Source organism: Hemiscyllium ocellatum, chromosome 25 (assembly GCF_020745735.1).
Source record: "Hemiscyllium ocellatum isolate sHemOce1 chromosome 25, sHemOce1.pat.X.cur, whole genome shotgun sequence".
NCBI lineage: Eukaryota > Metazoa > Chordata > Chondrichthyes > Orectolobiformes > Hemiscylliidae > Hemiscyllium > Hemiscyllium ocellatum.
This window is the reverse complement of record NC_083425.1, coordinates 49,626,593-49,641,528: the sequence shown is the minus strand read 5'-3', so window position 1 is coordinate 49,641,528 and position 14,936 is coordinate 49,626,593. Positions and strand designations below refer to the sequence as shown.

General features: G+C 40.3%; 1 protein-coding gene across 3 annotated transcripts in view; it reads right to left on the bottom strand.

The window, feature by feature from the left end:
• The window catches only part of mprip (myosin phosphatase Rho interacting protein), a 444,516-nt gene that overhangs the window by 238,688 nt on the left and 190,892 nt on the right, over window positions 1–14,936 (bottom strand). For all 3 annotated transcript variants that reach the window (XM_060844305.1, XM_060844307.1, XM_060844306.1), the window contains exon 5: window positions 1,703–1,787. In XM_060844305.1, coding sequence (XP_060700288.1) covers window positions 1,703–1,787 — 85 coding nt within the window. The remainder of the gene's footprint in view (window positions 1–1,702; window positions 1,788–14,936) is intronic.

Genomic DNA, 14,936 nt, shown 5'->3' with positions numbered 1-14,936 from the left:
GAGAGAGAGAGAGAGAGAGAGAGAGAGGTGAGAGAGAGAGAGAGGTGAGAGAGAGAGAGAGAGAGGGGTGAGAGAGAGAGAGGGGTGAGAGAGAGAGGGGTGAGAGGGTGGGGGCGCGAGCGCGAGAGGGTGGGGGGCGAGGCCGAAAGCGAGGGGGTCGGGCAAGCAAGAGGGGACTGAGAGAGAGAGCAAGGTGCGAGAGCGAGACTGCTAGAGCGATAGAGCGAATAAAGAGTGATAGAGAGACAGAGAGAAAAATGTGAGAAAAGGAAAGGAGAAAGAGAGGAGAGAGAGAAAAAGAGAGAGAGAAAGAAAAAGAGAGAGAGAAAAAAGAGAGAGAGAGAAAAAGGGAGAAAAAAAGAGAAAATGAGAAAGAAGAGAAAGAGAGAGGAGAGAAAAAGAGAGGGAGAGAGAGAGAAGAGAAAGAGAGAGAGAGAGAAAAGAGAGAAAAAGAGAGAGAAAAAAGAGAGAGAGAAACAGAGAGAGAGAGAAACAGAGAGAGAGAGAAACAGAGAGAGAGAGAAACAGAGAGAGAAAGAGAAACAGAGAGAGAGAGAAAGAGAGAGAAAGAGAAAGAGAGAGCGCGCGAAAGAGAGAGCGCGCGAAAGAGAGAGCGCGCGAAAGAGAGAGCGCGCGAAAGAGAGAGCGCGCGAAAGAGAGAGCGCGCGAAAGAGAGAGCGCGCGAAAGAGAGCGCAGACGGAAAGAGAGAGAAGAGAGAGCGCAGAGAGAAAAAGAGAGAGAGAGACAGAGAAAGCGAGAGAGAGAGAGAGCGCGCGAGAAGAGAGAGAGAGGGAGTGAGAAAGAGAAAGAGGGAGAGAAAGAGGGACCCCCAGAAGACATTTCTTCAGCATGTTAACTGAGTGCAGCTCCAGCAAACATTGAACATGCTTGACACCACCAAGTAAAAAGCATCCCACTTGAATGGTCCAACATCTACAAGCAATTCAGCTCCACCACTAATACACTACCCACAACATGCACCAATGAATTTCAGTAATGTTCCTTAAACAGCACCTTCCAAAATGTTGGCATCTACTTGAATAAAGACAGCAAGTACATTGCAACTTCAACACCTGCACCTACACCTACAAGTTCTTCCAGCCACTTACTGTCTGGAAGTATACTGCCGTTACCGCAGTGCTACTGGATCAAAATCCTGGAACTTAATCCCTGATACCACTGTTGGTCTACCGACAGCAAACAGACTGCAGCAGTTTAAGGCTGCAGTTCCTCACACCCACAAGGGCAACTAAGGATGAGAAATAAATGATAGCCTGCTGTCACTACACAAAACCTGCAAATAAACAAAAAATCCCCAGTAATTTCATACCCTCCATTTGTTTCAATACAGATCCCTTGGGAGGTTGAGATGCAACATGCAGATTGGGCAGAAACTTAACTCATTTTTGCTACTGTGCAGGTGCCAGACATTATTGACCATAGTACTTCCCAATATTGGCGGACATCAACAGAATCATACTTACCTTTACTGCAGAATTCAAGCCCAAGTACACACGTCCCAATTTAAATATTATTATTTAAACACAAACAAACTTTACCATCAACAATGCAAACATTTTTCACTCCTCCATACTGTCACTGAATAAACAGCGGCTCTGTTCCAATAAAGAAAATTTGTCACTTTCCTGTTGGAAATTCTTGCATAGCTCAGTTTTGCAAAGCTTCAATTGCACACTCTACCTGCGCAGTTGTAGGTTCCACTTTCCTTTTCTTCTTCTGATTTTGCTTATTGGTTCTGGGATATACCGTCAGTTGTTCAAGCCATCTGAAAAATTAAAACATTTGCTTAGCAACTTGAGGGATTCTGCAATGTAAAAATAATCACTATCATATTAAACACTAAGATTTTCTTAAAAAAACCCCAAGATAGAAGACAAACATTTGATTTTAAATACACTCTTTAAGCAGCATCTACTTTTAATTAATTTCCTGCACCCAGGTGTAATATTTGACATTTGTTCAAGTCTCTTGTTCCATCTTAAACTGCAATGTCTACATTTACTCATCTCATGCTGTAATTGCTCCCCTTCCTCCACTAGAGGGTTTGTATTGTGACGATTGGCAGGGGGCTATAATGCACATCCTAAGTTTAAATAGGTTACTTGCATGAGAAATACAAGATATTTGCAAATAAACACAGAAGACAAAGATAATTATTTCCGCTGGTTGGAGATTCCAGACCTAGACTAGGGTGTAGTATTTAAAAACAACCACCAGACCTTATAGCAGAGATCTTTGGAAGTATTTCTGTACACTTGTTTTGGAACTCAATTCTATAATTGTCAATTGACAATTCACCAGTTGTTAAGTTTACATATGAAATAGATAAATTTTGTTCAGGTATATTAAGAGCTATGGGCCAAAGGCAAATAAGGAGTTAAACCATAGATCAGCCATAATTTTGTGGAATGATAGTATAGGCTCGAGGGGCCGAATGGCTTACTCCCATTCCAAAAAGATCTATAGTTGGGATAGCCAATTTTTTTTAAAAAACACAGGACTTTAGCTAATTATTTTGACATTTCATAATGTAATAATGTGATAATAATCTAAATAATAAGGACTTTTAAAATTGAATGAATTACACACTTGCTGGCTGGTCCAATTATTCATCCTTTGAGCTCATTTCAATTGAAATGACACGCAGTTTGAACTACGTACATGGTTTGCCACGGCAAACATAGTAACAGTATATGCATAAAAGCTTGAATTGATAATCTCAAGGATTCCTCAGCACCCGCAGTGTTTGCCTCCAAATATGGGTTTTGAAAGATTCTTTCCTCCGGGGGAGTAGTGGTCTATTTTCAGACTTGAATAGGATTATAAGCCAGCTGATCTTTTCCTGACCACCATTTAAAATATATCTATGCATACACATTTTAGAGACCAACCAAATCACATTCTTGAAGGCATGATAGGATTAAATTTGAGGCATTATTTCTCCTGCAAGATAAGGTATGATATAAGATTCTAACTAAATGTTATCCTCTCAGAACAAGGCTGTTTAGGACACTAAAAAATTACTTGACACAAAGAATTGCAAATCTTTGGACTTTTCTACCCTGAAGGGCAGTGGAGACGCAGTTGACAAGATCAAAACTGGTGGTCTTTTGGGAACTCAGGGAAATCAGGAATCAAAATTAACCCGATGCAGAAGTTCAGTTAGGCATTTCAAATTGAAGCCAAAAAAGGATGAAAGATGCTGTAATTTAGGCTTTTAAAAAGGTCCCATTTTTCTTGCAGTCATATTGATCCTCCTAGGAGAGCACCTGGATCTGTCCACGAACATGCAGTGAATGCATTGTTTAATTTTTCCAAATTGTGTTACGTACCTTTGGAATAATCATTTAAAATTGCCGTAAATTGCATACAGAATTTTACATAGGGACAGTGTCTCAGACTGTTTCGTATATTGAATGCAATCATGTAGGAGACTAAAATTACATTTCCTAATGACAAACTAAACAACAGATAGCAGGATCATTTAGGCATAGCAAATTTTCACAGTATACAAAGGAATTTGTTCACACATGTACACAAGAACACAAAGTATAGTTACTCAAGGATCACTCTTCTCCAAGAAATGTGTTTTCTGGGGTAAGTCTCCCAAAGTTCCACTAGTGCCTGCTCTTTCAGCAGCCAGAAAAGCCTGTATCTATTGAATGCTTATCTGCTTCAATGTTAGAATTCTGTGTCAAGGAAATAATACTGTTTTGAAATAGATCAATAAACTTAGTTTCTGCTTAGCATTAAAAATGAATTACCTGCTACAGCACTAAACCTGAACTAAAATCCACTGTCTGGAATCAAACAGCAGATTCACTCATATCTCTATACAAAAGGGTACAAAACAAGGCTGTTTTTTTCATTGTTTATAAAAAAATCTAGACCCACAGAATGCATTAGAGGATTATGCTCTATTCATTGGGTACTTGAACTTGCAAAGATCGAAGAAAATCACATGCAAGATCTGGACTTCAAAGAGGTGGCGAATGAATACAAGCCAAATATTCTTTCACAAAAAGCTGCTTCATATTCCAACATCTAATACAGTAAAAACATGAAGATGGCAATGACAGTAAATATAGGTCTGTGTGCTCTGGCATTTTAGAAATTGAAACAATATGCCCATTTACAAAAGACATATTTGGGATATGGGAAAAGAAAAATATGATTGCAAAGTGGGAGTTTTTAAATCTCAAAATTGCTACTTAATTTTCATTTCTAAAAAAAAGTTATTTCTGAAAACATACCTGGTCCCTTCAAATTTTATTTACCTAATTGAGCCTTCAGTTCTTTGAACTGCATCCATTGTTCCCATTAATAGTAGAGTATAGTTTGAGAATATGTTTATTGCTAGAGAAACCAATGTGGGCACACTTGATAAACAGTCAATATGACAGATCAATGGGGTCATAGGTGATCTTAATGTTTTGCAGTTTGAGAGGCTGTGGAAACGCATCAGTTCACTTTCATATAATCGCAGGTGTTTCAAAGTTGACAGATAACAACACCATTCCAATATTTCACCAAACTCAGTTTGTCAGACAATCTTTTTAGTGGCAGATATCATTTCTTTATACCAAATCAAAGTTCATTTTCATTTATACAGTCATTCAGCCTAGAAAAAGGCCCTGCAGCCCACTATGTCTCTGCCAAACAACAAACTACAAATATGCCATGTGCTCCCTTTTTTTCTTTATTTTCTCATCTATATTCTAGCTCTGGATCTTCCATAATTATTTCTCATGGGTATCTACCTGGCTTGCACCCTTTTCATCCCTCTTTTGACAGTCTCCCATTTTTCATTCCCAATTTTATCAAAATGTATTTCCAATCAACCTGCTCTGGTTCAACTTTCAGATCCCTAAAACCTGCCTTTTCCCAGTCTGAGATCTTAATTTTTGATTATTATCCTTTCCCAACGTTAATATTACACAATATTGTATTAGGATCACAAGCTCCGAAATGCCTCACACTCTGACCTCCCCACTTGGCTTGCTTCATTCCTTAGACCACATCCAATTTAGCTTCCTCTCTGATCAGACTGTAAACATACTGCTCCAAGAAGTTCTCCTACACACACTGTAGGAATTTCTCTCCTTTTATGCCCCACATTCCATTTTTTTACCCCCAATCTTATTCCCCCAAGAGTAGGTATAGTTTTGCACCTTCTCTAGTAGGTACATCCACATACTGAATCAAATAAGGCAGGGCAGATGACGGAGGTGTCAGTGGGGGAGCACTTTGGGGCAAGCGACCATAATTCTATTTGTTTTAAAATAGTGATGGATAAGGATAGACCAGATCTAAAAGTTGAAGTTCTAAATTGGAGAAAGGCCAATTTTGACGGTATTAGGCAAGAACTTTCGAAAGCTGATTGGAGGCAGATGTTCGCAGGTAAAGGGATGGCTGGAAAATGGGAAGACTTCAGAAATGAGATAACAAATATCCAGAGAAAGTATATTCCTGTCAGGGTGAAAGGGAATGCTGGTGGGTATAGGGAATGCTGGATGAGTAAAGACATTGAGGGTTTGGTTAAGAAAAAGAAGGAAGCATATGTCACGTATATTCAGGATAGATCGAGTGAATCCTTAGAAGAGTATAAAAGGAAGTGGGAGTATACTTAAGAGGGAAATCAGGAGGGCAAAAAGGAGACATGGGATAGCTTTGGCAATTAGGTGAATCCAGAGAGTTTTTACAAATATATTAAGGAAAAAGGGTAACTAGGGAGAGAATAGGGCCCCTCTAAGATCAGCAAGGCAGCCTTTGTGTGGAGCCACAGAAAATGGGGGAGATACTAAATGAATATTTTGCATCAGTATTTACTGTTGGAAAGGATATGGAAGATATAGGGAAATAGATGGTGACATCTTGCAAAATGTCCAAATTACTGAGAAGTGCTGGATGTCTTGAAACGGTTAAAGGTGGATAAATCCCCAGGACCTGATCAGTTGTGGGAAGCCAGAGAAGTGATTTCTCGGCCTCTTGCTGAGATATTTGTATCACCGATAGTCACAGGTGAGGTGCCGGAAGACTGGAGGTTAGCAAAAATGGTGCCACTGTTTAAGAAGGGCGGTAAAGACCAGCCAGGGAACTAGACTGGTGAGCCTGACCTCGGCGGTGAGGAACAGGATGTACATGTATTTGGAAAGGCAACATTGGCAAAGAGATAATCAACATGGCTTTGTGCATGGGAAATCATGTCTCACAAACTTGATTGAGTTTTTTGAAGAAGTAACATAGAAGATTGATGAGGGCAGAGTAGTAGATGTGATCTATATGGACTTCAGCAAGGCGTTCAACAAGGTTCCCCCATGAGAGACTGATCAGCAAGGTTAGATCTCATGGAATACAGGGAGAACTCGCCATTTGGATACAGAACTGGCCGAAAGGTAGAAGACAGAGGGTGGTGATGGTCGAGAGCTGCTTTTCAGATTGGAGGCCTGTGACCAATGGAGTGCCACAAGGATTGGTGCTGGGCCCTCTACTTTTTGATATTTACATAAATGATTTGGATGCAAACATAAGAGGTGTAGTTAATAACTTTGCAGATGACACCAAAATTGGAGGTGGAGTGGACAGCAAAGAGGGTTACCTCAGAATACAACAGGATCTGGACCAGATGGGCCAATGGGCTGAGGAATGGCAGATGGAGTTTAATTCAGATAAATGTGAGGTGCTGCATTTTGGGAAAGCAAATCTTAGCAGGACCTATACACTTAATGATAAGGTCCTAGGGAGCGTTGCTGAACAAAGAGACCTTGGATTGCAGGTTCATAGCTCCTTGAAAGTGGAGTGGCAGTTAGATAGGATAGTGAAGGCAGCGTTTGGTATGCTTTCCTTTCTTGGTCGGAGTTTTGAGTACAGGAGTTGGGAGGTCATGTTGCGGCTGTACAAGACATTAGTTAGGCCACTGTTGGAACATTGCGTGCAATTCTGGTCTCTTTCCTATCGGAATGTTATTGTGAAAACAGGGAAGGGTTCTGAAAAGATTTACACGGATGTTGCCAGGGTTGGAGGATTTGAGCTATAGGGAGAGGCTGAACAGGCTGGGACTATTTTCCCTGGAGCATCGGAGGCTGAGGGGTGACCTTATAGTGGTTTACAATGTTATCAGAGGCATGGATCGGATAAATAAACAAAATCTTTTCCCTGGGGTCGGGGTGTCCAGAACTAGAGGGCATAGGTTGAGGGTGAGAGGGGAAAGATATAAAAGAGATCTAAGGGCCAACTTTTTCACACAGAGGATGGTGCGTGTATGGAATGAGCTACCAGAGGAAGTGGAGGAGGCTGGTACAATTGCAACATTTAAAAGGCATTTGGATGGGTATAAGAATAGGAAGGGTTTGGAGGGATGTGGGCTGGATACTGGCAGGTGGGACTAGATTGGGTTGGGATATCTGGTCGGCATAGACGGGTTGGATCGAAGGGTCTGTTTCCATGCTGTACATCTCTACGACTCTAATCATGGCACCAGAAAAATCCTCCTTCATTGCAAACATTTCCAAGTTTATTTTGAGGTAATGAAAACCCGTTTTAATTATAACTCTAGTTAATGCAAGTATTCATTTCCTCTCCACTACTGATCTGTAATGTACACTTGAATGTGATTGACACCTTGCTGTTCTTCAGTACTATTCAAAGGAATTCTGTATGGATCTCTTATGTTAAATCCTCACTCTCTGTTGTAAATATATCTCTGATTAGTGCAACTACCCACCCTCCCTTTGTCTTTGCCTGTCCCCTGTAAGTTTTAAACTCAGCACTTAACTACTTTTCCTGTCTTTGCCATAATTATATCTTGGATACTACTGCTGTGTAGTTGATGTTCTATCTTAATCAATGACATCAGTTCCTTCATTTTATTGATTGCACCCTTTGCATTAGCATAAATGCTATTTAAAATGTGCGTTCCATTTGCTGGGTTTTACTTTTCCTTTTTCTGGATTGTGTTGTGGCGAAACTAATGTTCATCTAACCACTGACCCAACATTTACCATATTTTTTATCTGCATACTTTGCACCTGAAACCATCCTTTCCAAGCTGACCTACCCAGCCCAGCTCTATTGTTTACTGTCTTCTCCAACTCCCCCGGAAAAACAACTAATTGTGTTACCAGAGTCCTGATGCTTCAGTTAACCACTTCCAGGATGAAGGTCTAAAGTCTATTCAAGTAGGTTGATTTAGCTCTGCTAACATAAGAATTGATGCCAATGCTCCAGGATCCGAACAAAAAGCCTCAAAATTCCAGGCCCTTCTAAAACTGTTACTTCTCTTTATAAGACAATAAACGCAGTACTTTTCAGTAGTGCGCATTTTATTCATGCATGCACCAGCTCTCAACAATTTGCATACCAACAGAACCTGCTGTGGAAATTTTGACAGTTTGTTACTGATGTATGCATGTTGTTTTAGCTTTGATTTGGGGGTTACAATGCTAATAATTTTGCAACAAGTTCACTTAGCCTGGTTTTGTTGCTTATTCTTGTTGAACTGGAGCTGCCTACAGTCCTAGCCAGGCTCATTGGATATATAGCAACCAAATTTCTTAATACAAATGGTACTTATTTCAGAGCCCAAAAAGAGATGATAATTTAGATTTGTGAGGGACGGATGAACGTGTACAACTGTCACTTGTACCCGGGGATGGAGGTATGAGAAAACTGAAAGTGGGCTAAACGGCCAATATTCAAAAATGTGAAATTGATAAGAAAAGCTGTAGAGTAGCTAATCTTCCTTGCTGTCAAGATAAAGAAATTTGATATAACTGTAGATGTGTATGTAGATGGGAATAATCGTGAATGAGGGGAAGTGATGGAGGCTGGTACAATTACAGCATTTAAAAGGCATCTGGACATGTATATGAATAGGAACGGTTCAGAGGGGTATGGGCCAGTGCTGGCAAATGAGGTTAGGATATCTGATCGGCATGGACGGGTTGGATCGAAGGGTGTGTTTCAATGCTGTACAACTCTAAGACTCTATGACATTTTAAAACAGAATTTTTGAAATCCTTATTCTATTTTCTTTACTTTGAAAGCATTTATAGAGTCTGCCAGATGAGGCTGAGTTGGTACCACTCTTCCCTCTGAGGTAAAGGTCCAGGCTCAAGTTCCACTTCACAACAATGAAATCTACCATTCCTAAACTGAATGTATACTATGTTATTAGAAGTGTTGTTTTTATTTTGATGAGGCATTAAACTAAGGCCCCACCAGTCTGCTTTCAGGTGAACATAAAACTTGGAAGAACAGCAGATGAGTTACCTCTTCTCATTGCTAACGTTTATTCCTCGAGCAATGTCATGCAGGTTATCGGGTCATTAATACACTATTGTTTATGAATGTTTGTTTGCAATATACACATTGCAAATCATGGTGCTGAAATAGCAGATGTATTCATGGTCACCTTTCAAGATGTTTTGGACTATGGAATAGAGGGTAGCTAATGTAACCCCACTATTTTGGAAAATGAGAGGTAGACAGGTCTCAGGAAATTATAGACTAATTAGACTGATGTTGGTAGATTCTGTTATAAAAGACTTGCCACCTGGAAAATAATAACAGTATTAGACTGAATTAGCATGTATTTACAAAAAGGAAATTCTGCTTGGCAAATATTGTAGAATTCATTGAGAATGTAACTCGTAGAATTGATGAAAGGTAGCTAGTAGATGTAGTTTAGTTCGACTTTCAGAATGCTTTCAGTAAGGCTTTATTTGAAAAATTCAAAAGTTTAATTCGAGTGCATTGCATTAGTGGTAATGTTAGAGACCAGGCAAGACCCCCTCAAACCATTTCAAGGAAGTAGCCCAGATCCCAACTTTGCTGGTTGTTTTAAGCAGGCATAATGTGGATATTCCAGGAGTGGTGCAGATGGTCAAACCATATGTTTTTAAACAAAATAAATTTGTTTACAAGATTACTGAATGAAACACAAAAAAAAAGAACAGAAAAAGGAATAACTTATTCTATCCAAAGAACCCAATAGATCATCCCAACTTAATGATGCTAATCCAAATACTTGCAACAATCTCCATAAACACCCCTTGGCAAAAAAGGTAAAATCAAATGCAGGGCCTTTTAGGGAAGATGTCAGAGAGCAAGGATCAGCCAACACCAGCTCTTTGGGTCCAGCAGCTTCACCATTGACTGCCTGCTAAAACCAAGCCAAACCAGAAAAAAGTTGAGCTGGAAGTACTGGCCAGTAAACTTTCATTGTACAAGTGTTTTTTTTAAAGTTGAAAGCCTTTTGCCTGAGGCAGTATCTGTCAGCCAAAATCAAACTGAACTTAAAAGCCCTCAAACCAAGACCTTCCAGAGTCTCTGTCTTTACAACCGCTCTGAAAATAAAACCAAGGACAACATAACCTTGTTAAAGGAGCAGCATCATCACAGTAGTGTACTGATGTGCATAGAGAACTGACCAGCAGACTGGAAACATTACAAATAGAGGTCCTTTTTTGAGTGAAAAGCAGTGACTAATGGAGTACAACAGGGAGTAATGCTGGGACACCAGCTAATCACAATATATACATTGATTTAGATGAGGGAATTAAATGTAATATCTCTAATTTTGCTAACAGCACGAAGTTGGGTGAGAAGGTAAACTGTGAGGATGATGCAGAGAATCTTCAGTGAGCTTTGGACAAGTTGAGTGTGTGAGCACATTCATCGTAGATGAAGTATAATGTGGATAAAGCGAGGTTGTTCATTTTGGTAGCAAAACCCAGAAGACATGCAATTGCTTGAATGGCGACAGACTGTGAATGGGAGCGGTGCAATCCAATCTGGTTGTCCTTGCACACCAGTTGCTGAAAAAGTAAGCATGCAAGTGTGGCAGGCAATGAAGGAGGTACATGGTATGTTGGCCTTCATTGAGAGAGGATTCAAGGACAGGAATAGGGATGTCTTGCTGCAATTATGCAGGGCCTTAATGAAACTACACCTGGAGTCCTACATGCAGTTTGGCTATACTCTATCTGAGAGAGGATGTTCTGACTGTGGAGGAGGTTTATTTGACTGATTCCTGGGTGGCACGATTGGTAAGGGCTGTATTCACTGCAGTTTGAAAAAGAGGGGAAGAATCTGACAGAAACCTGTTGAATTTCTAACAGGACTAGACAAGGTAAATACAGTATGGATGTTCCCAATTTCCAGGAAGTCCAGAACCAAGGATCTCAACCTAAGGATATGGATTAGCCCATTTCAGACTAAGATAAGGAGAAATTTGGTCACCCTGTGGAATTCTCTGCCCCAAAGAGGATTGAGGGCAAAGCATTGAACGTTTTCAAGAAGAGTTAGATGTAGTTTTTGGGGCTAACGAGATCAAAGACTATGGGAAGACATCGAAACTAAATACTGAGTTGGATGATCGGCCCAGATTGTATTGAATGGTTGAGCTGGCTCGAAGGACCAAATGGCCTATTGCTATTTCTATGTTTCTACTCACAGAAGATCACAGTGGCTGTTTTTGAGTTGGGCATATGCATTCTGTTTTCCATTTGATCAGTTATGCCTGTCATTTTCAGAGTATGTATTGTGCACAGAGAATGATTTGAAGACTTTTAATTAGCTGGAGCATGACCTTCCAACTCCTGTACTCAATACTCTGACCAATAAAGGAAAGTATACCAAACGGTACCTTCACTATCCTATCTACCTGTGACTCCACTTTCAAGGAGCTATGAATCTGCACGCCAAGGTCTCTTTGTTCAGCAACATTCCCTAGGACCTTACCATTAAGTGTAGAAGTCCTGCTAAGATTTGCTTTCCCAAAATGCAGCACCTCGCATTTATCTGAATTAAACTCCATCTGCCACTCCTCAGCCCATTGGCCCATCTGGTCCAGATCCTGATGTATTCTGAGGTAACCCTCTTCGCTGTCCACTCCATCTCCAATTTTGGTGTCATCTGCAAAGTTATTAACTATACCTCTTATGTTCGCATCCAAATCATTTATGTAAATGTCAAAAAGGAGAGGGCCTAACACCAATCTTTGTGGCACTCCATTGGTCACAGGCCTACAATCTGAAAAACAACTCTCGACCATCACCACCCTCTGTCTTCTACCTTTCAGCCAGTTCTGTTTCCAAATGGCGAGTTCTCCCTGTATTCCATGAGATCTAACCTTGCTAATCAGTCTCCCATGGGGAACCTTGTCGAACGCCTTATGGATCACATCTACTGCTCTGCCCTCATCAATCTTCTATGTTATTTCTTCAAAAAACTCAATCAAGTTTGTGAGACATGATTTCTCACGCACAAAGCCATGTTGATTATCTGTTTGCCCATGTTGCCTTTCCAAATACATGTACATCCTGTCCCTCACCACCGAGGTCAGGCTCACCAGTCTATGGTTCCCTGGCTGGTCTTTACTGCCCTTCTTAAACAGTGGCACCACCTTTGCCAACCTCTAGTCTTCCGGCACCTCACCTGTGACTATCGATGATACAAATATCTCAGCAAGAGGCCCAGAAATCACTTCTCTGTCTTCCCAGAGTTCTCAGGTACACCTGATCAGGTCCTGGGGATTTATCCACCTTTAACCGTTTCAAGACATCCAGCACTTCCTCCTCTGTAATATGGACATTTTGCAAGATGTCACCATCTATTTCCCTATATCTTCCATATCCTTTCCAACAGTAAATACTGATGCAAAATATTCATTTAGTATCTCCCCCATTTTCTGTGGCTCCACACAAAGGCTGCCTTGCTGATCTTAGAGGGGCCCTATTCTCTCCCTAGTTACCCTTTTGTCCTTAATATATTTGTAAAACTCTCTGGATTCACCTAATTGCCAAAGCTATCTCATGTCTCCATTTGCCTTCCTGATTTCCCTCTTAAGTATACTCCTATTTGCTTTATACTCTAAGGATTCACTCGATTTATCCTGTCTATGTCTTTAGTCATCCGGCATTCCCTATACCCACCAGCATTCCCTTTCACCCTGACAGGAATATACTTTCTCTGGATTTTTGTTATCTCATTTCTGAAGGCTTCCCATTTTCCAGCCATCCCTTTACCTGCGAACATCTGCCTCCAATCAGCTTTCGAAAGTTCTTGCCTAATACCGTCAAAATTGGCCTTTCTCCAATTTAGAACTTCAACTTGTAGATCTGGTCTATCCTTATCCATCACTATTTTAAAACGAATAGAATTATGGTAGCCTGCCCCAAAGTGCTTCCCACTGTCACCTCAGTTACCTGCCCTGCCATATTTCCCAAGAGTAGGTCAAGTCTTAAGAGATAGTGAGGAGCTTCTGCTAGAACTGCATAAAAGGTTGTTTAGGCCACGAGTGGAGTAGTGCACACAGTTCTGGTTAATATATTATAGAAAAATTGCGACTGCACTATGGAGTGTGCAGAAGGGATTTACCAGGATGCTACCTGGACTGGAGAGGTTTTGAATACAGGGGGGTTATTTTCCTTAGAGCAGAAAGGTTGAGATGCAACCAGATGGAGGTGTATAAGATTATGAGGGGCATACATAGGGTGGTTGGGAAGGCTCTTTAAATGAGTAGAGGGGACAATAATCTGGAGACCTAACTTTTCATCAATGGTCAGCATTGCTACCTCAACACCAGCAACCCAGGTTCAAATCCAGCTTAGAGCAACTGCCTGTTTGCTCTGGTTTTCCGCATGCAGGTTAGGTGAACTGGCGATGCTAAATTGCCCATAGTGTTCAGGGATGTGTAGATTAGGTGCATTAGTCAGGGGTAACGTAAGTAATAGGGTAGGAGAATGGGTTTGGGTTGGTGTGGACTTGTTGGGCCAAATGGCCTGTTTCCCCACTATAGGGAGTCTATGATTCGTTGATCTCTTTGAATTTAAGGGGAGAGTTGAGGTTTTTTTTCCTCCACTTACAGGGTAATGAGAGTCTGTATCTCACTACCTGAAAGAATGTCAGAAATTCTTAAAACCTTTCAGTTGTATATCGATATTCACGTATAGCCATAGCCTCCCGTGCAAATAGGAACTAGTGTAGTCAGACCTTTGTGGATCACCATGGTCACAATGGGCCAAGTGGCCTCCTTCTGTGTTGTAAGCATGAGTTGAAATATTCTAAAGTGCCTAGCAGTCTGTCCTAGTAAAGCCCATATCCCTGGAGTTGAGAAGGTTGAGAGATAGCCTGATAAAGATGTGTTCAAGATCATGAAGTGTGATGATGGAGTAAATAACAAACTGATTTGATCAATTATTAATGAGACAGAACAGGGCTGCTTTAATTTTAAATTGAGATTACCAAAAATATTTTCAGAGATTGATTGAATATGGATATTCCTGTTCCAAAACAGGAAAGAATTATGTACTGTTTCAGCAATAAAATTTCGTAAATAATTTTAAAACAGACAAATCTTAAGAGATAGTTAGTAAGAGAACAGGATGGACAATTGCCATGTAAAGACTCCAGCAAATACAAGAGCAAATAGTCTGTTTATGAGCTCCTTCGCTTTTTTTAAAATGATGAAAATAATCAAATGATATTTATTTATTACCAGTGGATGTCCTGTACAAAAGGTGGCACATATGGCCTATGTAAATATATTTGGCAATTTTGTCAGCTTCCATATATGTCAACATTCAATTCTACCATTCAGCATTCTTCATCAACCCAAAACATTGCTAATCCTAGCCAAACATTAAACTCAAACCACCAAAAAAGTTCAGTTTAATTTTCACAAAATCCAACACGTGATATCAGCAAAACTGCAGATGCTGTCTGAACTGCTGTCTTTCCAGCATTCTATTTCTAATTTCAGAGTTTCAGCGGCAACATTATTTTACTTCTTTAAATTCAAATTTGCCTCAAGTTTATGTAAACAGTATGGAACACTGGCTGTCTGCTTAACTTGGAGCTCAATTTCATTCATCAGATCTGATTAATCAACAAGGCCATACTTGTTCATATC